The sequence below is a fragment of the Cyclopterus lumpus genome, chromosome 11, assembly GCF_009769545.1.
Source record: "Cyclopterus lumpus isolate fCycLum1 chromosome 11, fCycLum1.pri, whole genome shotgun sequence".
Taxonomy (NCBI): domain Eukaryota; kingdom Metazoa; phylum Chordata; class Actinopteri; order Perciformes; family Cyclopteridae; genus Cyclopterus; species Cyclopterus lumpus.
Window position 1 is genome coordinate 7157438 of NC_046976.1, and position 23487 is coordinate 7180924.

The following is a 23487-nucleotide window of genomic DNA, read 5'->3' on the forward strand; positions in this document are numbered from 1 at the left end:
CAGACGACCACAGCTACACCGGTCAGCGGGCCATAACCTGAACTGTGAAAACTGGACTGTTACTGGAAATTAAACTGGACTGTTTTATCACACCGCATCATGTACGCTTCTAGCAGCAGTAACAGCTCTAGTAGTTATATTATTCTATAAAAGTCTTATCCTTATATCACTAAGTTAGAGGCATGATATATTTTTTTAATTCCCCCCCACACACACACAAACACACACACACAGTATATGAAGTAATTCAATGTTTTTGGTCATGTTTCTTCTGTTTGCAACTGGAAAATACTGTAACATAATCTTCAGCATAGCAGCTGTAATGAATTGGAGATCCTATCAAGGATTTCTGGATCCTGAAGCCTGATCTCAATGGATAAGAGCACAGCATCGACCTGCGATTATCAAACACATCTCACGACGCAGAAGCCTGGGCAGCCACAGGTGAGAGGGCTGTTTTGTTCTTACAGTATTGCATCTCCAGACAAATGGGCACCCCACATTGCAGCCTGATTCATGAGTTACAAACCGACCCACCACTGTGTTAATTGTCTCCTTTTAAATAAATAATTCCTCAGGTATGTCGGTTAAAACATTGTATCCTGAAATAATTACTGAAACAATTTTCCTTTTTTTTCGTCCCATACTTTGCTGAACCCGTTTACGTCTTTTCATTTCCCCATCCCTTTCTCCTGCTCTTAAATTAAATCAAATTCGTTTGCCTTGCATCGCTTGGTTGGCGTGACAAAAGAACATTTGAATAGCCAAAGTGTGAAGACAAACAAACAAATTGAGCAAGGAAACAATAAGCGGGAACAATGAGCGGTGATTATAAAAATCAGAATTAAACCAGCAATCCTGTGAATGTGCGTTGAACAATTAGAGGGGGGTGGGGGGGGGGGGGGGGGGGGTGTTCTGACAGGCAGGTGGTTTTCTTCTGCCCTACCTGCTGCTTTGAGGGTTATGACAGGTGGCGACAGGCTTGCTGCACACCTCGGCGTCGCTCTCCAGAGGGGTTCAAAATTATTGCTAAACCCGTGTTCCCATTTACCGTCTGTTTGTGCACAGCTAGTGTTCTCCAGCGGGGGGCAAATCATCCTCTCTGACAGAGACAAACAAATACACCCACGCTTTGAGAGGTGCTTGTGCATACAGTGCCCCCCGCACCCTGCAATTCAACACCGAGAAAAATGGACGAGGTGTGCATAGAAATGGCGGCTGCTTCAATTGACATCTTTCAGTTGCGCAGAGCCATCCCACAACGCAGTTTGCCCCCCACGCACTTGCTCCATTCTTTGCAAATAATTACCTGTTGTACCTGAGTCTGCGAGCGTGTGTTTGTACCTCCCCCTGCATGTTAAAAAGAATAAATAAACTAGACTCCCAGAGGCAGAGAGGCGTGTGAGCACACTTACAGCATAATGCTGAAAGCAGCAAGAACAATGAGGGGGGGGGGACACTGTACACTTAATGGGGGCAGATGGGACATTTTGAGTCGAATGCAATGCTGCAATCTGTTCCATTTGGTAGCAGTCTGCCCAGCGATCACTGTCTGCAGGTAAAGCTGCCAAGTACATTATTGCATTGTAGTGACTTCCTACTAACGAGGAGCAGATCTTTTCTTAGTCTGAAGGAGGGCGAGGCTTCAGAAACTGCAGTGAGACGGGCAGAGTCTGGGATTTTAAGTAACTGTTTCAGACTCTTGATTGTGTTTTTGTCCATGTGGTTTTTCTCTGTGTGTCTCCAATTTAGCCGGGTGTAGATTAAGTGGAGGCACTACTTTGGGTTGGTACTCCGCTGCATCACTCATCTGCAGCAGCGGCGTACATCTTAGTACCCCCATTCACACACACCCTCCAGTTCCCATCCCAATCCCTTTGATCAGCCCAGAGACACTCAATGAGGATATGTATGTCAGGGCTGGTGCATTTCTCTCTCCGCCGTTGTTAATTCAAGTCTGACAGAACATTCAAAATAAGACGACTCTGCAAAATGCCAGATTGCATTCACTGTCAAATAATTAAATTATTGATATTCTTTTACACTCCAGTTAGATGCTTTTTTTTAAAAAAATGAATTTTTTTCTCGATACACAAATTGGACGCAATTTTGGAGTTCAGTGTCCTGCTCAAGGACACTCCAACATATAGACAGGAGGAGCTGTGGATCCAAATGGTTAATGGTGAATGGCCTTGTGCTTGTACTTGTATAGCACTTTTCTAGTCCTACGACCGGTCAAAGCACATTTACACTATGATCCACCCGTTCACACCTTTCCCAGCATCTCTCCCATGCAAGGTGCCACCTCATACCCATTCATACACCACAGGCACAGCCTACAGGAGCAATTTAGGGTGAAATATCTTAACCCCAGGACACATCGACGTGGACTACCGGAGCCGGGGATCGAACCACCGAACCTGTGATTGAAGGATGACCCGCTCCAACACTGAGCCACAGTCAACCCTTATGATTGATGGCCAGCCCTGTCCTCCAGCTATATGTAACGAGGTGTGCGTGGCAACCGCACGTGAAGCTCAGTTTACCCCACATGGTGGGAATCCTGTTTTGTACAAGCGACGACCTCCAGGTCTAAAGAAGTGAATAAGGAAGTGCCTTGAAATGACTTCTGAGGGCGATCACTTGTGCTCCTCTGGTTGCAATATGAAGTCTGATTGTATAGAAGTCTATGAGAAAATGACGCTGCTTCTCACTTGATTTATTACCTCAGTAAATTGAGATTTTGAAAAAAAATTGACATTCATCAAGTCGGTCTAATGAAACACGTTACAAAGTGGCATTATGGGAAATACACGCTCCAGTGTTTTTTCAGACCGAGTTACAACATGTTGGTACTCCATTGGGTGTATTGATGTACTACTAACAGGTATCATTTATGTAGTCATGACGCAATTTAGCAGCACTTCTCAAGAAAGATGTAGATTTATATAATATTGTCACATAGCAAAAAAAAAGGGGTGGAGCCCAACATGTAGGATGAAGTGTTTTACCTCTGCAGCTTTTATTTTTCATTTCTCGCACATGTCCCATAACCACTATATCACCGGAATACCCTTTCAAGGTTAGAGAACAATTGTGGTCATGAATTGTTGGTCTGTGACAGGATGTAAAGTATGAAAGTTAGAAGCCCGTCCGTCTCCTATCCATCCGTCCTGCACTGGCACTGAACGTTGACATCGGATATACGTTGTGCGCCAGAATCGTCCAATAGAAGCAAAACTCCCTGGGACACCGGCCTGCTTTATTCTATTCCCCTCACTGTTTACCTCGATGCCAACAGGCAGACTTGAACCCCTCGCATCATGAAATACCAAATAACCAAATACCCCAAAACCGTTTATCATAATTTACACCATCAGCTGCGGCGAATACAGATGTTGTGTTTGAACAACTTTGTTTGCTGGGATGAAGCTCTGCTGATGGAGAGTAAATTAATCAATTAAGTCATTGTATGGCGAATAGACACACATGCGCTGCGGTTAAATGTATTCGGTTTCGGTTGAGCGGGCTTTTGGGAAATGGAGATGATGCAACCAGTCTGCCTGACAGGTTGTGTACCGTACACAGCTCATATCCATGTAGGTGCAGATTGGCCTATAAGCTGTCAACTTGTGGCAAGGTGCGTGTGAGGCTGACAACATGTTCTGTTCTGTTGCCCCCCCCCCCCCCCCCCCCCCCGACACCTTCAACTTCCTGAAGCACAGAACATTTTGAAGACAGGGCTGAAAGAGGGCAGAGAAACGCAATTACTGGTAAATAGAGACTCCCTACTACTGCAAATTCATCCAGGGTCCAGAAATCATTCCTCCCAAGCCTGCTAGAGGTGTTAGCGTGTGGTTCTGTGTGTGTGTGTGTGTGTGTGTGTGTGTGTGTGTGTGTGTGTGTGTATCTCACATGGTGTGAATCATTGTGGCGGTGCCATTAAAGCTTATCAGACTCCAGTGGAGCTGCCAAGCTGTGGTCGGCTCTCTCCACTCCCCCCCCCCCCCCCTCCAGGGCGTCTCTGAGTGGCTGTGACTGGCGGTCGTTGCCCACTCAGGCGCCCCCGCTGACCCGCACTGGTCTCGCACTGGCTCTTGGGCAAAAAGGCAGAAAGGCAGAAAGGCTTTGGCAGCTAGATTCTAGGAGCCTTTAAAGACAAGTAAGTCTAATTCAATTCTCCCAATTCCGCGCTAATAACCGGTGGATAGGGTGTCCAAGTTGGGGGCCGCCACAATGGAACTGGTACACTTGGGGCCACGTTCTTCTGCCACCTTCTTTAACCTTGAGTCCTCTTTGACCAACTATTTTCCTCCCTCCTGCAGGTCTCCTCCATTCCAAGTCACCGCTTTTCTTTCCAACTCTCATGAGAGAACGACTCGTAACAACGGGTGGCCATTGTGACAACCCTCTCCGTCTCAGGGAACGTACATTGCTGCCGACTGTATTGTTCTCGGTGGCAGTTCATTTGAGAACAGAACAATAGTGAGGCGATGGAAACAGCGGGGAGGTGCACCGGACTCAAAGGTAACTAAGGAAGTTTGCTGTTACTGCATTGAATTTTTGACGAATATGAATCAGCTGTCACTTGCTCTGTCTTGCGATTTATTAAAGTGGCTTTTTCATTCTATGGATGCATTTGCTTAAATGTGTGCCAACACCAGGGATACTGGAAATGTATTATATATTATATTCTATATTAGAAATAGTTTGCCTTTCCATAAAAATGTAATAAATCACATCTTCTACACCGATGTCTTGCGTGTTTGGTCCGTAGCCTGGAAGCTCATCCTGACACACGGTTTTCTCTACTTTTCCCTCTCACACTCTCGGATTCACCTTGTCCACTAAGTACAATAAACACTTTGATTTATCTCAGTGGCATTGGTGCAGAAACGTATCAACAGCTCTCATTACAAAGCAATACGTTCTGTTACACGCGGTACAAAGGCAGCGGGCCCTCTGAAAAAGTCCAAAAAAGGTGGTGCAAGGTGAAACATGACTTAGCAATCACATCTACGTTCAATATTTGCTCCAATTACCTGAATGCAAATGCGCTGCATATCTATTCCAGACCAGCAGCTGTTACAAAAATGAACCGCAACCAGGACATGGACTCGTATATCCATCCACGAACTTCTCACAACCTTTTGTTCTGCAACTTCTGTTGGCTGTAAAGTTGTAAACCCAAAACCCAATCTGCATTTTCAGTCATATGAAAAATAAATGAATATTTTTATATAGAGAAAGCAGCAACTTAATGCAGTTTCTAATTAAATATACATTTATTTTACACATACAGCTTTAAGGACGGCGTCTGACATGACAACGGCAAAGGATTTTACATCCTTTTTGCAGTCAGAGTGATGTGAGGCGAGCTGAGCGGTGGGAGAGTGCGGTTGCCAGTTCTGCTAATGAAATCTGAAACCTACCTGGCGTTTTCTCCGAGTGTTGAAAAAGGATTTTCGTTCAGGAGCAAAAGCAACTGTGATTCCATCTGTTGATGAATCTCACATTGATTTTCCTAGTAACAAATACAAAAAAAGAGTGTGCAAACCAATTTCTTTGAATAGAGGTTCTTACTATTGTTTCCTGATTGAGATAAAGTATTGCCACAAAACTTATATTTTGAATTAGCAGCATTCGAGATTAGAGGTTGTTATACGCGGAATGAAAGATGAAAGTCAACTGTGTTTCATTCAATAAACGATTTATTTCTGTATCTCTTTTCTCTTGATTTTTTACTTAAATGTTAAACATTGTCTACGTTCTGCAACCTCCAACAAAACAAAAGCAATAAAGCACATTTAAGGAATAGATGAAAGTCCGATAAAAATCCTTAAATAAATGTTTTCCAATCTAGTAATGTTTCTTAAGACCACTAAGCCATAACATTTGATTAGTTGAAGTGTTTGTAGCAAACAGTTTAATTCCCCTTTGAGCTACTGATTGTAAGTCTGGCTCTTTGTCAGACTCATTCTTTTAGCGGCAGCTCCTTCCAGGATAGGTTCTGTACCACCTCCAAAGAACATTAGGCATTTTTAAAGTCATTGGAACAACACAGCCAAAATCCCCCCTTTCATTAGCAAACCTGGCATCCACACACTGCCACCATCACTCTCTGACTGGAGCGTCAGAAATGTGATGTGTCCCCCTTGGCTCATCACACAGAGACATCAGATGTCTGCCAAAACTCTGCATGTGTACAAGATGTGCTCAATGCATTATTAATCAGTGAACAGTGCTGTGTGTGTGTGTGTGTGTGTTCGTGTGTGTGTGTGTGTGTGTGTAAATATAATCATTTTTACACATTCATAGATGGTGATTTTCATCCAGCAGCTGCAACACCTGTGTGAAATCCAGGTTTGATTTGTATTCATGAAAATTTGCCCTGGTGAAGAAGCACAAAAGGAAGCGCAAAAGTACAAATATTGAAATATGAACACTACCATTTATACTGTAAGAACAGCCCAATGAAATGCCCATTATCACTTCTTAGATATGGTGTTTCTGGATGTTGCAATGCTGGCTTTTTGGCATTGGTGAAAACAGTGAGGCTGGAGAGGGCGGGCTTTAGTTCGGAACATCCATCGATACATCAGCTTTCTCCCATAGCTGCATCGGCTGCATCGGCTGCCGTTGCATAGATTCAAATTGCAAAAACCATACAGATTGAACGGCAACCTTTTTTATTTTTATTCTTTCAAAACAAACACACAGAAAAAGGCAGAATTCTATCTATCGTATACTCAATATGACAACCAGGATTTATAGCTGTATTAAAACAATGTTAGTGCTTGATCTGCAACACTGACAAGGCCCTTTATGCAAAGTCCCTTCCCAGAAGCTTGTGTGTAGCTGCTGATTTTTCATATTACCTTGACTGTCAGCATCAGGCCATACATCCAACACGTCATTGATGGGGTCATGCATTTTTCATAAGGTTGTACATGTATTTTAATGAGCAGGGCTGATGAGGTGTGCTGCATCAGCACAGTGGACGGCCTTCACCACTCCCCCTCATTCACCATGTTGCTCACAACCCGTCAGTCAACCACTCCAAGGCCTCCTCGCTCTCTCGTAGTATCCTCCAATATCAATCACATCCAAATCTCTGCATATTTCCGTGGGATAATTAAGTGGAGATTGCAACGTGGCGCAAACGATCAATCTGCAAATCAGTGGACCAGATTAAATCCAAACTCCGACTCCTTATCGCAGATGGCAAACTAAACAGCCCAAACTGACGGAGATGCGTTTGGATGGCAGGATGGGATGCCCCCCTGCCAGGGCAGAGGAGCCCATATCAGTGCCTGTGTGTAATTTGGAATTAATGGGACGGTAAAACTTTTAATTCAAAATCCCAGCCTTGGGGACAAACACATTTGCATACAAATGAACACAATTTCCTGTTTGTTCGGTATGCAAATACGAAAAGGAAGGGAACTTACAGAGGGGCTGCCGGAGTTGAACAAGCACCGCGGCTCTCGCAGGCAGCCAACCAAGCACTTCAAACACAGCTCTGTTTGAGATATCAGACTCCGCCAGGGGTGAGAAAGGACCACTCTGAAGGACTGCGCGGTCTTGTGGGGCCGAAAGTAACCTTTCTCTCCTTAACTCATTTACACCTGCAAATGACAAGTGAGGCGGGTCTTCCTCCAAACACAGGAGGCAATCAAAGACTGCTGATCTGAGGTGGCAGAGGAGCGAGAGATGCCCATCCCCGGGGCTGGATGTGGCGGGAATGCTTCCACCAAAAATCTGAATAATTTCACGGTGTAATTAACAAATACACCTCTTTAGACCTTTCATTGGGAGGCACTATGAGATCTCCTCAAGTCATTGCTGTATTAATTGCAGGGGTTTTTTTGTGTTCCTCCACACAATAGACTGAGATAAGCTTTTCTGAATAATGCAACAACAAAAAAATTTGTCTGTGGGTTTTTCAATAAAGGTTGCAGAAGTGCTTTGAATGCCAATGGCCCTCAGGATGCGAGGCTACGATCTGATGGCACTTAATTCATCGCTGTAAACATGAGCTCGTTGGCATTAACATACATGAATGGCATGCTTGTTAGATTCGCCAGTCACACGGATCTACTTGTCAGGTTGGATTCGGTTCAGACACTAAACAGTGCACTTCATGCCACGGTGCTTTGTGCTTGCATTGTGTGGGACCAGCTTAACTGAGGCAGGCATTACTTATTTACAGCGACACAGTTGAGTGACTGAAAATCCCTCTTTTCCACTATATCTAGCCACAGACTTTGCACCCGCCACCATACACCAAGTTGTAATTAAGTCTCGGGTTGTAACGGAAATGAACCTGGACATGGGGCTATGTTAAAAAGCAACCCATTTCCCAATGACTTCTCATTAGCAGGCGTTGCAGCAGCTCCACATCTACAATCCTCCCTTGGAACTCTGAAGGTGACACAGCAGTTACAGTGGACTTTGATGGGGCACTGGGGAGCTGTACTTCATATCACAGGACTGCTTCCTCCGCAGAGGAAAAGGTTTCAACAATCAGCAGCTGCAGCCATTTGGGAGGAAGGAGGGAAAATCTTCCTTTTCTGGCAGGGGGGGGGGGGTATTTCTCTGCAGCCTCTGGTAGACGGGCACCACTTCTCTGCCAGTAAACCAAAGATTAACATCCTCCAGGTCGCTCCCACCTAACACAGATACAACCCAGTCCCTAAATCATTCATTAATTGAGTGTTTGCATCAACAGGACATCTTGCAGAACCTCCACGGGGGCCTCTGTCGCCTCGCCTGCTCAGCATCTCGCAACTCTAAATCAGCGGGTTAAAGGGTCAGCGGAGCAAAGGCTTGTGGGCACTGCAGAGAAGTGAGGACCAGCTTTCCACACTCGCCTGTCTGCAGATACGCGGATGCGCTCAATCGACAGGGCAGATTGGATCGAGGTGTCTCCTCCCCCGCTAAGCCAATCCTCCATCCCGCAGATGGAATCCGGCTCCCACGCTGCTGGGCCTCCCGTTACCACCGGCCTGATCACATTGCGTATTCACTCGCCGACTGCGGGGCTGATTAAATCTGTATTTAATTGGATCAGATCTAGTCGTGATGGAGCGCTCCCCCCGGCGTTTAACCCGCGGTCCTCTGTCAAGTGAGAGGGGAAAAAAAATACTGTGGGGGAATTAGGAGCGGGAAATGAATACCAATGATAGGCTGTGCTAATAGCCAGCGCAGGAGGAGTGGACCACACCTGCAGGGCTTTACGCCGAGGAATCAGAGTTACCGGCTTACGCGCCTGTGCCTGTGTGTGCACGTCGCTCCTTCTTCTTTGATTAGTGAGACATTATATTATTCAGGTCGTACAATGACTTTTTCTGTTGATGAGCTGTTTTATAAAAGCACATCACTAATAACTCAAGAGCAGCGAAAAACTCTTCTCCCAATCAACAATTTAATCAGTTTGTCATGATTATTCTACGTGCATCTTGAGGAAAGTCGGGAACAAGGCTATTTGCATAATTTCTCAATACTCAGTACAATTTTACAATTACTCCCCGGGTATGAATCTTCCGAGTAGTCGATCCATACCGCGTGGGTTGGCTCGCACAGAGGATGCAAAGAATCTTCTGGTGGATTTACAGCGTATCTGGGTGCATATCGAGGGGCTTAGGGAAGGAAAGCAGGAGACCTGGCATTTTAGTTTGTGAGTGAAAGTGTGAGGTGAGGTGACTACTGAGATTCAGCATCAGTCTTTGTGCAAACTACTCAGCTATACTGATTCCAATATCTGAATCATATCATACAAAATGTCTGAATCATATCATATCTCTGCCGCTACCGAGTACCGATCTGAAACCACTGTGTCATAAATATATCTAAATATACATACACACACACACACACACACACACACACACACACACACACACACACACACACACCCTGCTGGGTCATACCACTTTTGTTTACGCAGACCACAATCTCATTTTTACAGTCACAGGGGTGGAGGGTTACACACACAGTAAAACCAGTCCTGTACCACTGGCCATTAAACAGCGTTTATTGCGTTGCTCAGGGGCACCTTGACAGCAAGTGTTGAAAGAAGGTGGAGTGTCAATCTTTCAGGCACTAAAACCAGATATTTTAATCATATCACTTCTACAACATCTGCAAATGATGATAGTCGATGGTAAAGATTATGCTCATGGCAACTAAACTATGGTTAGGATATTGTTAGAAGTATACTACAATACACCCACCATTAATAAAATGAGTTATTACATTACCAATCATTGCATGTCTGTTGTGACGGGACTCAAACTCTGGCCTTCTGCCACCCACCACCTCCACGTAGAAGGCACTACTTCCTGCATTGGCACTGAGAGCTGGTATCGGGCATTAATCATGAGATAGGGAATGGTCAAATATGGACTTAATTACTTAAATGATAAGGCAAATAATGACTATCTATCTATCTATACACACACACACACACACACACACACACACACACACACACACACACACACACACACACACACATACGCATGTCTAAATAAAAGGATTGGGAATCCTTTTGAAGATGTCTTGCACGTGTAACAACCAGTACCAATTATTAACTTGAAGTCATTAAGTTTTTTTTTTATCAGGCAGTTTTATTTTATTTTTAAAAAATGTGGGTAAAAAATGATAGTAACAGATGTTTTGTCCGCCATTGTGTAGCTATAGGGGCAACAGCTTCGGTCCAAGTTGACTTCCTGTCAGCTACTGCATTGACACACTTTGCAACAGGAAATACAAACGGGTCCATTTAGAATGTTTATGCTGTCAACAAGAAAGATCTATATAAAAGTCCAGGTGAAAACATTTTAAACAAATACATTTAGTTTAGCTTACAGTTCTTTTTTATTTTAAAGAGCAAAATAAGCAGCTTGTGCGTTTACTGTGCATCAAGGTTTGAATTTAATGATGCAATAAGAATGCAATGCAAGAGTCAAGACAACATTACAGTTAATGTTGACAAAACAAAGTTCTGCTCACTTTTAATTGCCTCATTAGAGCTGCTGCCAATCTGGGCAGTATCTTGTTTCCAATATCACAATATGTGCTCTTACTTATTTGTAAGCGACCGGAGGTCGTTTCTATGACACCTGGGTGAGTTTCTCCCGCCTCTGAAGAAAAGCTGGAGAGTCAATCAACAACAACTTCAGGTCAGGGCTTATGTTATTATAATGCAGAATAACCTATTCAGTAAGCCCCGGACTCTGGCACCCAATGTTTCAATATTACCCAGCATTCAGTGGGGCTAACACCCAGTCAGAGCGATCACACCCCATCAGTACCTTCTCTAAAAACAACCTCACGGCCCGTTTACTTTCAGTGACCTCGTCCATCTCTTCGGAGGCCGTGAACAGTGACTCGAGGTTAGTGATTAAAGGTGTCATTCCACCAGGTGACCTTGGAGGTCAAAAGAATTCTGGGTAAATTACCTTGCAGAAGGCCAGACCGATATCGAACGCCTCAGAATGAACCACAAGGTTGATTGAAAAATAGGTATTTGCATACAAGGCAGTGAGCAGGGTCTGGCAGAGCATCAGACGTGGGGGGGTGGGGGGTGGAAGGGAAGGGAACGTGTCCTCATTAAGCAGAAAAGCATAATTTTCTGAAGCTTCCAGTGCTCTCTCCCTCCTCATATATACACACAATAGGGCTGGCACTAGTTTGAAAATATAACTAAATAACTAAAGAAACCCGTGCTGCGTGTTTAGAAGGAATTGCTCATAAATAATACATATCATGATAGATTGCTGATGAACTGTCTAATGAACAGGAGTCAATGGGGGGGGAAGGGGGATCCGGGTTTTTGCTGACGAACAGCATTTTTTTTTCTTTATAGATTTCAAAAGTGAGACCTCGCGCACACAGCACGATGCAGGAATGCTAATGTCCCTGGCATTTTTGAAACTGCTGTTATCTTCCTGGCAATGCACATTAGCTGGAGATATGGTTTCCCTGGCACTAATTTAGCCCTGGAAGGCGGGCGCTGGAGGTTAGAATCAAAACTTAATGGAACCTCTAATTTGACCAAAAGTTAATTCCCGTTAGGGAAATTAAAGCCTGCTAATTAGGGATTACAACCTGGTTTATGAATTGCAAATGCCAAGTCAGAAGCTGTTGGAGATATATGGCATTCGAGACAATGCTGCGAGTAAACTTTCCTCAGACAGGATTTATGTTGACAGAGACGAGAACTAGAGGGCTTTGATGTTACAATTTACATTACTCTGGATCAAATGAAAAAGTAACCGCCAGAGATGTGAATTTGATTATTTGACCAACAATGTTTTTAACATCAGTCGGGGCTCGGAGGGAATAAACCTCCTGGTATTAAACCAATTTCCACGGGAGGAATCCATCTTTTGCCGTCTCCGTGTGTCACACTTGCTTTACACATCATAAACAACGACCTCAGGCTGTATATGTTATTCTCCCACCACTACATCATTTAACTCTTAACAACGTGCACAGCTGTTACTCTCCCTGCCACGATACTGTGTGTATGCCTTTTGCATCTCTGTCATTTCTCTATTAAAAAGGAATACCCTCTTGCTCCCTGCCTCTCTGAGAGGCCTGTTCCTGGCCCTGTCACCGACTGTCACCTGGGACACTGACTTCCTCGCAGGCCGGTCATGATTCTTCCTTGCATCATGTGCATTCCTTTCAATCTCACTCTTTACTTACTCTTGATTCCTTTCGTCTCTCTCACACACACACACACACACACACACACACACACATACACACACACACACACACTTGCGGTTCTTTCTCGCAGTAGATCCGCCTTGACAGGGGTTGGGAGGGATTTCAGAGTCCTGACACAGCTGCAACTGTAAAATTGGCAAATGTGTTCGAGTATGTGCATATAATACAGAAAGGAAGAGATGCAGTGTGAATGAGGAAGACAGAGAAGCGAGCGGATGCATAGGTACAGTAGATACATATATTAGAGTAAATGTTTGCTAAATCTCTAATGAACATGTTTTATTGATCCAAACACATGCTCCTAATGCTCGACAAAGGGGTGAAAAAAACAATACACCAAATGTGATATTGTCGGTTTAATGAATGCGAGAGGGGGAAATTCTGCCATTGAGTCGGTGCCATATCCTGCGCTCTTTCCTGGTTTTACAGCAGTGCCTCCAAGCTGCTTGTTCTGATACAATACGCATGAGCACCAGAAGAAAAGGTTGAGGTCTTTAAAGATACTCCACTACTTGACACACCATTAATATTCTCCATACAGGCTCTTCCTCTCCTCTATATACGAACACCCCCCTTCCTGCTCCTCCTCCCTTATCCCCACTTCCACTCCACTCTCTGCCTTTACATCTCCGCACTGCCTTATGTCTCCCCCCCGCCCCCCCAGCTCCTGTTTTTTTATTAGATTTTTTTTTACACTTCCCTCCCCCAACCTTACGTTCTTCCTCTTGGTTATTTTTTGTCATAACTTTTTCCTCCTGGGAAGTGGCACAGAATCCCTTTAAGTGCTGCAAAAGCAAATATATGTATCATAAACATCTATCTCCTACTGTATGTACACTTTATGCCAGGCTGAAACGCAGCCTCTCTCGTGTGCACCTCCACTGTACTAGAAGGACAAGTGCATGCACAGTGAGCAAAAGGGATTTCTAAATTATGATACAATGTATGTGTGATTCACTCTCTCAATGGCAGCAGAGCAATAGATTAAAGGGAGGTAAATGGCCAGTCGTGCCCACTCTCCTCCCACGAACGGCAATGCGGTTGATCGCAGCGGCCTTCGGGGACTTCCCTTCGACTCCACACAAGGTGAACAGAAGGCTGAGCAGGAACACCTCAAACGACTCGGCAGGAAGACGGAGAGGGCCGCTGCCCTGCGAGGCAAACACGGCGAACGGAGAGGGAATGCAGGCGTTAAGGGAAGGGACCGGCCCAAAGAGACGGAGAAAGGCCGAGAGGGGCCGAGACAACCGGACGCATCATTCCACTTCCACACACACACACACACACACACACACGCACACACACACACACACACACACACACACAGAGAGAGAGAGAGTGAGAGCGCTCAGCAGGACATTCATATTCTATACACCCACACACAGCATGGAGAGGATCTGGACTGGTTTCTGTGTGTCTGCTAGTTTTACAAACTATACGCTGGTCTAGACACAGTCCCCACGCAGCATTACACAGGTTGCTACCATCAGAGAGAGAGAAAAAAAATCACGATGTAAGCAGTTTTCTGACACATACTGTAAGCCTAAACACGAGGATGTTCTGTTAGAAATGTGGCTATTAAGTCCATTGGACCATCTCTCACAGATGTACGTAGCCCACAGCAAACGAAGAGCAGCTGAGGCAACCAAACAAATACCGTAACAAACAGAGCAGATTGGTACACAGCCAGAGGAGAATTTGCACGAGGGAATATGGTGAACAGGACGACTGGCCCTGCTATACACTTCCTCTATCATCTGGTCATTAATAGTGGAGCATTCAAAATGTGGTGATAACGAGCAGGGCACCACCCCTCCTCAAATAACCCCCCTCTGCTGTAACAAATGCAAATAACAGACTGCCTGGTGGGCTGTTTCTCTTTCCAACACTACCCACCGCTCCAGAGAGACAGGAGGCAGGGGAACGGAAACCTCCCAATTGATGGAGGATGGCAGTTGTGCGAGATGAGTCACGTATTGTCCATTTAAATCAATGGGTGAGAACACCAGGAAGGAAAGAATAGGAACAATGCACGTGTGTGTGTAGAGAGACATGATTATGCATGTGCCATATAGCTCATGTATTAACCATAAGTGAATTTACACATCAAGGCGGCAAATGAATTCCAAATAGAGTTTTGATGCAGGCCAACACGAGACCTGATTCAATGATGAGGTGAAGATATGGAAACAGGGACAGAAAGAAAGAAGTGTGGCGCCACTGACTGAGCTGTACTCTGATCCTCTGACTTTGTATTCAGTATTCAGAGTTTGAGCGTGCCATTGCCACAATGGCCACCTTTAAAACACAAAATGTCCCGACGCTATGACTGTCCTTCACCCAAATGTCCCCAATAAATTAAAGGCCAGAGTCAAAGCAAACTGTACAATGAACCTGTTCACTACATGCTTCCCTGCCAGTGTTGCCACTATTTACTGTCTTGTTTTCATATTCAAAAAGTTAGCTCGGTGGCAAAAAGTAGCTAGGAAACCCAAAAATGTAACAGCAAATTAACATTTAATCATCAGTAAGGATGAACCGACTAATGATGAACTGACTAACAGCTCGATCGGGTATGTGTGCCCATTTATTCAAGTCAAATAAAAGTACTACTTTAATTTCAAGGAATGTAGTTATAATCAATGAACATGAGCTATTGGTCTGATTTCCTTGATGATTATTTTCCCTCCATATGATTTTATAAATGTGTTTATTTCTTCAGTGTAATCGAGGAAAGAAATGAGTAAAATGTCTTACGTAATATGTCATTTCAAAATATTTTGAAGCACTGTTTCTGCTTTCACATTATTGTTTATTGTCGTCCTTAGAAAACACACGAGTAATGGGCCCATTTGACCCCTTCACAGGTGATCCTGGCTCAAACACTGCACAATGGCTTGTGTGGACAGTTAATACTGTGTATAGTTTACAACAACAGGTGCATGCTCTCTATGCTCTGTGCAGTTACAGCACCAGGAAGGAGTATTTAAATATCTGCAAATGTAAAAATGTATCAGCCCTCTAGCTCCATCACAAGATTTGCCAGGAAGATAACAGCAGTTTCATTTGGCTGTCAGTCGGCACAGAGTCCCATCCAAGACTTACATCACACTTTCAAGCTCCAAAGACTTTGCTCTCATATTTGTAATAGAACAGTTTCGCTTGAAGATTTTAATGTTGCCTCTAACAATATAAGAGGGATATATTAAGTCACTGGAGGTGGCAGCTGCTGCTGCCGCTGCTGAAGGGTCAAATGACCTGTAGTCATTCAAGATGCACAGAGCACTAGAGAGCGATTTCAATTTACTTCAAATATTCTCATTACAGGGACGACGCCTGCCAAAGGGTCTCAGACCTTCATATAATTATATCCTCAAAAAGAAAAATCTCAATTATAACAGAATACCTAATTATTACGCTGCCCGTATTCCAAATTGCCCTCGCATGAAAGGAAAACTGGAGCCGTATCATCCACAAAGCTGTGAGAACAGATTCCACTTCTCGTAACACCGCTGTTGTTAAGCACCCGAGAGCATTAGAGGGAAGACCTGTCATGGCTCGAGACCTGAAGGGAATGAACAGAGAACCAGATATGACAGAGCACCAACCTGTGCCTTTTTTATGAAGGGACACTGATAACTCGGAGGGTGCTGGTCGGTGCAAAATATCCCCTCAATTGCCATACCTCCGAAGAGGCCTTCTGCTTCAATAACAAAACAAATTATTTTGACCGACTGCTGTGGCTGCCATATCATTTTCCAGGCCATGTAGCGTAACAAGGCCAATTTCTCAAATAATCAAACTCCAGCCAGTGACCATCCACCCATCAACAGCTTTGATCTTTTTCCGACATGGCAGCCATTTCCATCATAGTGGCAATGTAATTTCCCAGTGGGTAACGGGCTCTGCAGTGAAGACTCCCAGTGTAATGTACTGTGGAGCTCCCATTCTAAGTTGGAAAGCCTTTTTTTGTGGAAAGCATTTGCATTCAAATCATTGAGTCTGAAATTGGTTCTACGTGGCTGGGATCGGGACTATCTCCTGTGGGTTCCCACTGCCAGTTAAGGAATGCTAATTGCTTTTGATGGCGTATGAAGGGCCTAACTATGTTTTCCTTCGGACTCCTCAAAATAAAATGGCACCTGCTACACCTGGGGTAGCTTTAGTTAGACTCTTCTCCACAATACGCAAGCTAGTACCTTCGGGCCAGCCGGCGTAAATAACCAGTTGAGTTTCTACGATCACAACGACAGCCTCGCAGTATTGCCCTAAAACGTCCCCCATGACATGCCAACGTGGCGTTAACTTCCCCCATCCCACAACCCGGATGACATAAACAGACCTGTCAGACTCCTGTAACGAAAAATTGCCACACTGGAATTAAAGTTATCGCAATGGAGCGTAACACAAGTAAGATGTTCAGTTGAATCACTATCGATGTTTGGCTGAAGAATTCATTTGTTAGAAATAATTCAGACAATAATTATTTACTGGTCAACTATTGAGGAGATAACATATAGTTAAGTAACACCTATGATCAGATTAGTCACTCTTTTGATTCTTACTCACATTGGAATCACTTCTATAGTGAACTTAAAGTGAAAATATACAATTCCCCATTTTTCTGGGGACCTCCTCAAACACCCTGAAGGGCCCCTGTGGGTCCCTGGAACACTGGTTGAAATCCACTGGGACCCCAGAAGATAAAGAAAGATTGGTGATTTTATTGTGACAGAAGTTTTCATTATTTCCCTTCGGTTCACATCGATTAAAATCCAGGTTGATTAAGTGTTTCCTCCTGAGGTTTTATCTGAATCCCCGCCCACATTTTAATTCAACCCATGCTCACTTTAGAGTCAAATTAGTGTTTTCCAAGAGCAACAGCCCTTTGAATGTACATCAATACCTCTGTGCTCTTTCCTTTTGTCTTTTAAATTATTCTAATTATTAAGTCTGACTATGTGGGTGTAGACATTTCTTAACAATGCACCTCAAATATGAACAACACACCAGGGATGCACTGTTTGGTCTTACTTAGCTTGCTTATAAGTGTTAAGTGAGCTGTGAGACATCTGGAAGAAATATATATATATATATATATATATATATATATATATATATATATATATATATATATATATATCAGAGGTATTGATGCGCATTCAAACGGCTGTTGCTCTTGGAAAACACTCATTTGACTACACTGAGCATGGGTACCGATGTTCTCACCTCACCTTTGAATCTGCAAAGCAGGCAAATTCTAAATGTATACACCAGGATGAAAGCTTGTGGAAAAATAACTTACAGTTTGTTTAAATCTAAGAGACGTCTTCCTCTTGGTCTTCTCTGAAGTGCTCCACTGTACCAAGACCTTGCTCAGCGTAGACACAGATAGGGCCTCCATGGAGCGTGGACCCCGGAGCACTGACTGACAAGCCCGTGATAATCAATTCTCAAGCATGCTGCTCCAAGGCAATACTTTATATCAGCTTCCTGAGCTCCATGAGAATACTTCATGGAAATTCACTGTCACACCGCGAAATCCAATTAAAAATACATTTGGACATTGATCACCTGATGCACTCGTATTGATTGCTGCTCAAAAAGCCACTGTGCAGTGTTTTTGTTTGGCCGGGGTCCACTCACCTCTCCATACCATATAAATGTATTGATCCGCTCACCCACCTTTGGATCCATACAAACCATTAACCATCCTTTCAGTGTTTCGCCATCCATTTATGTGACTCATACAGACTCCTATGAGCTAAAAATGGCCAGCACGCCGCTTAGCAGACCAATCGGCTTTGAGACGTGATAATGTCAAGTTAACTATCCATTTAAAAGTGCTGTTCATCAAACTAATCTCCTGGATGTCTGAGGCTGATCAAGAATATAAAGCATTCAAATGTTCACAAACAACTTGAATAATTCGAGAGGGGAATACTTCATCACAGATGGAGAGACGCGGCGAGTTCAAAAACGTATACAAAAATTAAAAAAGAGAGATACATTTGCACTTTTCAATCAGTGGTGTTCACACATTCTCATTTAACACAACTGCAACCACAGAAATAAATTAATAATAATACACGCCACCTAATGCTGTACGATGAATGTAAAAGAATCAATTGAAGGGCAGTGAATAAAACAGCATTTTTTTATGCAAAAATCGCAGCGAGGGCGCAGAGACATGCGATCAGGTATCAAATGGTCTCGTCTCCTCAGAAGCCTGTGTGCTCCGGCCGCGTCGTGTTGCGCAGGGCCGTGGCAGGGCCTATTGTCTCAGAGCATCGGTCCACATGAATGACCCGGCCCGTGTCCGCATTAGCACGGATCAACTCCCGCGGGTATTATCTCGTCAGACAACAGCCGCTGCAACACATACGGCCAAATAACCTCACTTCCACGTCCGGTAAGACCCGCGCTCTCTTTCACCCCTCGAGATTTATCAATCTTTTTTTTCCCTCGCTTTCTTCCTTCCGAAAAGCTGCTCCGCTTTCCACCTCTCCGGCATGCTCTCCTCCCAATCTCTCCATTACGCCCACCTCTTCCCCTGCAGTAACATTCTTCACACTTTGCATCCTTCTCTTTCGCTCTATCTATTTTCTCACCTCTCCCTCTCCATCATCACTCATCTCGCTCTCGTCTTCATTTCTCAGTAACAATTCCCTTAACTAGAACTAAATATCCACAAACCATTTGTGTAGGGTGTCAGGGTTCTGATCTGCCCTGCAGGGAACCACCTCCAACTCTAGCTGGGTCTGCACACGCCCACGCAGACCGACCTGGCGGTTAATAAGCCCGTTGAGTAAGAAGGCACCTTGACTCAACATTGATCACCGGGTCCCTACACCTCAAAGTCTCAGGGAGGCTATTTATCAAGGTGATAATATATTTTCTAGCACCCGTCAGGGTGTGCAGAGAATTGGATTGTTTCTTCACCTTCATGTGGTCTACCGTGTCAGCTACAAATCAGGGGTGGTGATGTGTCGCATGAAGCACGCAGATCTGTAACTCAACCACAGACAGGGAAAGAAGACTTTCATCTTGCAGGCAAGAGAATGTCAATGCTGCGATGTGTGGCACATTTTCAAACTCACTCGCTCCCCTGCTCCATCCCACGGCCGTTCAAAGGCGTCTTACTCTGGTGTCCTGCTAAGTTGTAAGCATCGCCGGACGCACCGGGTGACTTGTGGAAGAAGTGGGAGAGCGGCGCAGTTGTTTTGATCATGCTGACATGGGGTTCCCAATTATGGAGATGCGGGCCCGTCTAACCGGCGAGGCCAAACACCTGGTGGGAGGAGGTGGGGGGAGCACCGGGCGCTGCCTGTGGGTAGGCGAGGTTACCGCAGTGCACCGCTGCTCCCGCGTGCTCTCAAGATGTTCCACATCTCCCCTCTCTAATTGGCAGATGGCCTCAGATGCGAGATGATTTATTGGGCTGCGCGCGCGTGTGCATGTGTGTGTGTGTGTGTGTTTTTCCCCTGCCTCAGTCAGCCATTAGCGGGGACATCTGTAACGAGTTGGCCAGGCACACTGCTGAGAGCGGAAGCTGAGAGCAACAATTTCTAATGGGGTGTGGGAGGGGGGGGAATCAAAGCACTCTGAGCTATTACTTTGGGTTATGATAATCAAGACATCGCGCCTTAAATTGTCCGAGGCAAGGAAAAAAGCTTTAATAAGCCTCGGATGTTGTTTACTTCAGACTGCAAGAATCAAATGCTGCAAAGAATCAAATGGCACGTTGTTGTTGGGTATCGGCGACGTGACAATCCCCTTTTGACTTTCAATACTCCAGAGCAAGACATTTATAGCTGCGCATTATCATAAAAAGCCATTTTCATGGCTTTGGCACAGACAGCTTGGCTTCCGAGCGATGCCATCTCTCGCAGCTGTGCCGTAACCATCTGCGCTAAAGTCTGCCCTCAAGGGAAAAACATTAAGGCCCCGACCAGAGTTTGGCCCTAAAGGGCCTCTGGTGTCTGGCTCTTTGTCGCCGCCTTCCTTCCCACAGCTCCCTCCTGAGTTTGTCTCTAGAACCCGGAGATGAGGGAAGGTTCTGCAGGTCCTTCCGCCGGTTCCCCACACGTATACGGACAGAGTGTTGGAGAAGTGGCCCTTTTATATCTTGACGGCCCTCAGTATTCTTGCCACAGAAGGCTACCTGCAAACTGGGTCAATTTTTGCATTATTATTTTAGAGTTGTGTATCTCGCTGTGGAGAAAGGAGAGGTTTTGCACACGCAGGCACGTCGACCCACACCTGCACTTTGTCTCCTCCGTTCTCCATCCCCCACTGCCTCTCTCTCTCTCTCTCTCTCTCTCTCTCACACACACACACAGTATTCTGAATTCATTAATATGAGCACATATTTGTCACTTTAACACATAAATGTCAAGTGAAATCCACAAAATGTGCTAACGCTGATGAACGACACGGAGCCGCCTTATCCGTACTGTTGCAAATCATTTTTATACTGAGCACACAGCGAAGGACTAATTCAAATTGATAGATAGGACTGACACTGATTGTGACACTCAAAAACCTGGCCACTTTGACGGAGCTTAAATGCAAGTACAGCAAGTAATACGCCACTCCTCTATCTATTTTCGCATCACGGGATTAGCTGCACATGTAGAATAGTTCAGAATGTGACTCTGCCATTCACACATTAGCATTAATGAGGCAGTGGCCGTGCTGGGAGCAGCACCTTGACCGTTCCCATTAGGTTTTATGGCAGTTTTCTAACCTTTGAATATGTTAATCACCCCACGTCCGGTGCATTCAAACGACTTATACAATTTCTAATCATCTACTGTATGTGTGTACTGTCAGATGAGGAACCAGGAGATGTGCGGGGTGCGGTAATGAGATGCAGGGGGGGGGGGACAGGCCGGCTGGTGAGATGCAGCAGAAAAATAAGAGAGTGAAGAAAATAAGCAAGTATGAGATACAGAGAGGCGATAGGAGAGACCTGTATATGAGGTGCATACAAATGGACAGGGGAGGAACACAGATAGAGATGGTGTGTGTGTGGGGGGGGGGGGGGGGGGGAGGGGGGGGATAAAAGAATGTGAGAAAGATGGATTCACTGGTGGCTAATGAGAAGACAAAGGCAGTAGAATCCACATCGATCTCTGCCCCCACTGCAAGCTGGCAGGTATGGAGACATAAGAGAGGCTGGGGAAGCTTACCTGAGGTGAGCCACCTCGCTGCTGTGGGAGGAGTGCGAGGACAGGCGCCGATGTCCATGTGAAGACATGAAAGGCGCCCTCATCCACAGCGAGCGCGCATACAGATGTGTGGAAGTTTGAGCCGCGCGTGTGAATTATGCATTTGTGCTGCAGGAAAGGTGACGGACAGCACTGAAGTGAAAGCAGGTCAAATGAAATGAGGACTGCGGCTTTTAATGAGAGATGTGTTGTTGTGGAGCAGAAGGTGGACTAATTGAGAGATTACAAATGTTTTTAAATGATAAATATGTATACATATATTTATATAATCACTCTGCATGCAGAGATACAACCCCCTTCCCCTCTGGAGATGCGTTACTCGAAATTATTTATGGGGATGACAAACATGGAATGAGATAGATGATGGCAATCAGGTGGATGTCCCATCTCATCTGAAAGCAGTGGCAATAACTAATTTCTCTCAGTATTGTCTTTCTGCCAGAGGGTAGGACCGCGGTCTTGTAAACAAGTCGCACAGCACAGGTGCGTGTGAACAAAGAGTACTACACAAGAGCCGTGCACTTACAGGAGGTTGGAGCTGTTCCAGTACACCGCGTGCCGGTCGTTGGCTCTCGTCGGGTGCAAGTGTGTCAGCGCCAGCGTGATGAGGCCGAGAGAAAACGTTGCGAGAGCCATAATCCCCTCCGGTGCTCGTGCCCTCTCTTCGCTCTGCGTCCCCGCTCCTTCTGTCCCGGCTCGACGCGTCGCTCACAACATCCCGGCGCGTCGCGGAGAAAGAGAGAGGAGAAAAGAAAAGGGGGAAAAAGCGTCTTTTTTCAAGTTTCCCGGTTGCCTGAACGACGAGTTGAATCGGGATGACTTCTGAGGGGCTTTACGTGTTCTTCAACTCAAATCCCATTGCGACGAGAGCCATGTGGGCATCTTCACCTGCGCGTGGATCTGTCTGCACTTCTTTGTCGTGCCCGTTGCGCACTTTCTAGTCTCTCCTGGTTTCTGTTCGGCTTTCGTCGGAGAGGTGCGTTCACAGCTGACACCTGAGCTCGGTGTTTATTGTTCTTTGCGCAGCTGTGAAGCCGCTGCTGCATCTCCGCTGAAAGGATTGTGTAGCGGATTGTGTAGCACGCGCTCCTCTCATCATCATCATCATCATCATCATCACCCTCACCAGCAGCACCAGTACCAGCAGCAGCAGCAGCAGAAGCCACACGCTGCGCACACAACGCTACAAAACCGCCCTCTGATGGCCGAGAGGCGCTCACATGTCAGTCTCTGCTGCGGCCCCGCCCCCTCAACACATGCAGCCCGCGTGAGAGTGCGTGTGTGTGTGCGCGCGCGCGCGTGCGTGTGTGTGTGTGTGCGTGCCTTTGTTTGTATTTCAGTAACTGTGTGGAGAAATGTCTCCTCTTCATTTAGGATTCATAAGGTTCAAGATTAACATAATAATTAGAAACAGTATTTTAATGTTTTGTTTGAGGTGAGATTTAGTGGTATGTTATTATTTTAATAATACAGCATACTTTACATCTATAAAGTTTTTTTTTAATCTATAAAG

At 45.1% G+C, this 23487-nt stretch overlaps 1 protein-coding gene across 1 annotated transcript in view; it reads right to left on the minus strand.

Moving 5' to 3' along the window:
• Positions 1-22678, minus strand: part of efna3a (ephrin-A3a) — a 57679-nt gene extending 35001 nt beyond the window's left edge. Inside the window, exon 1 of the mRNA XM_034545297.1 lies at positions 22501-22678. Coding sequence (XP_034401188.1) covers positions 22501-22610 — 110 coding nt within the window. The 5' untranslated portion in view covers positions 22611-22678. The remainder of the gene's footprint in view (positions 1-22500) is intronic.
• Positions 22679-23487: the final 809 nt, after the last annotated feature.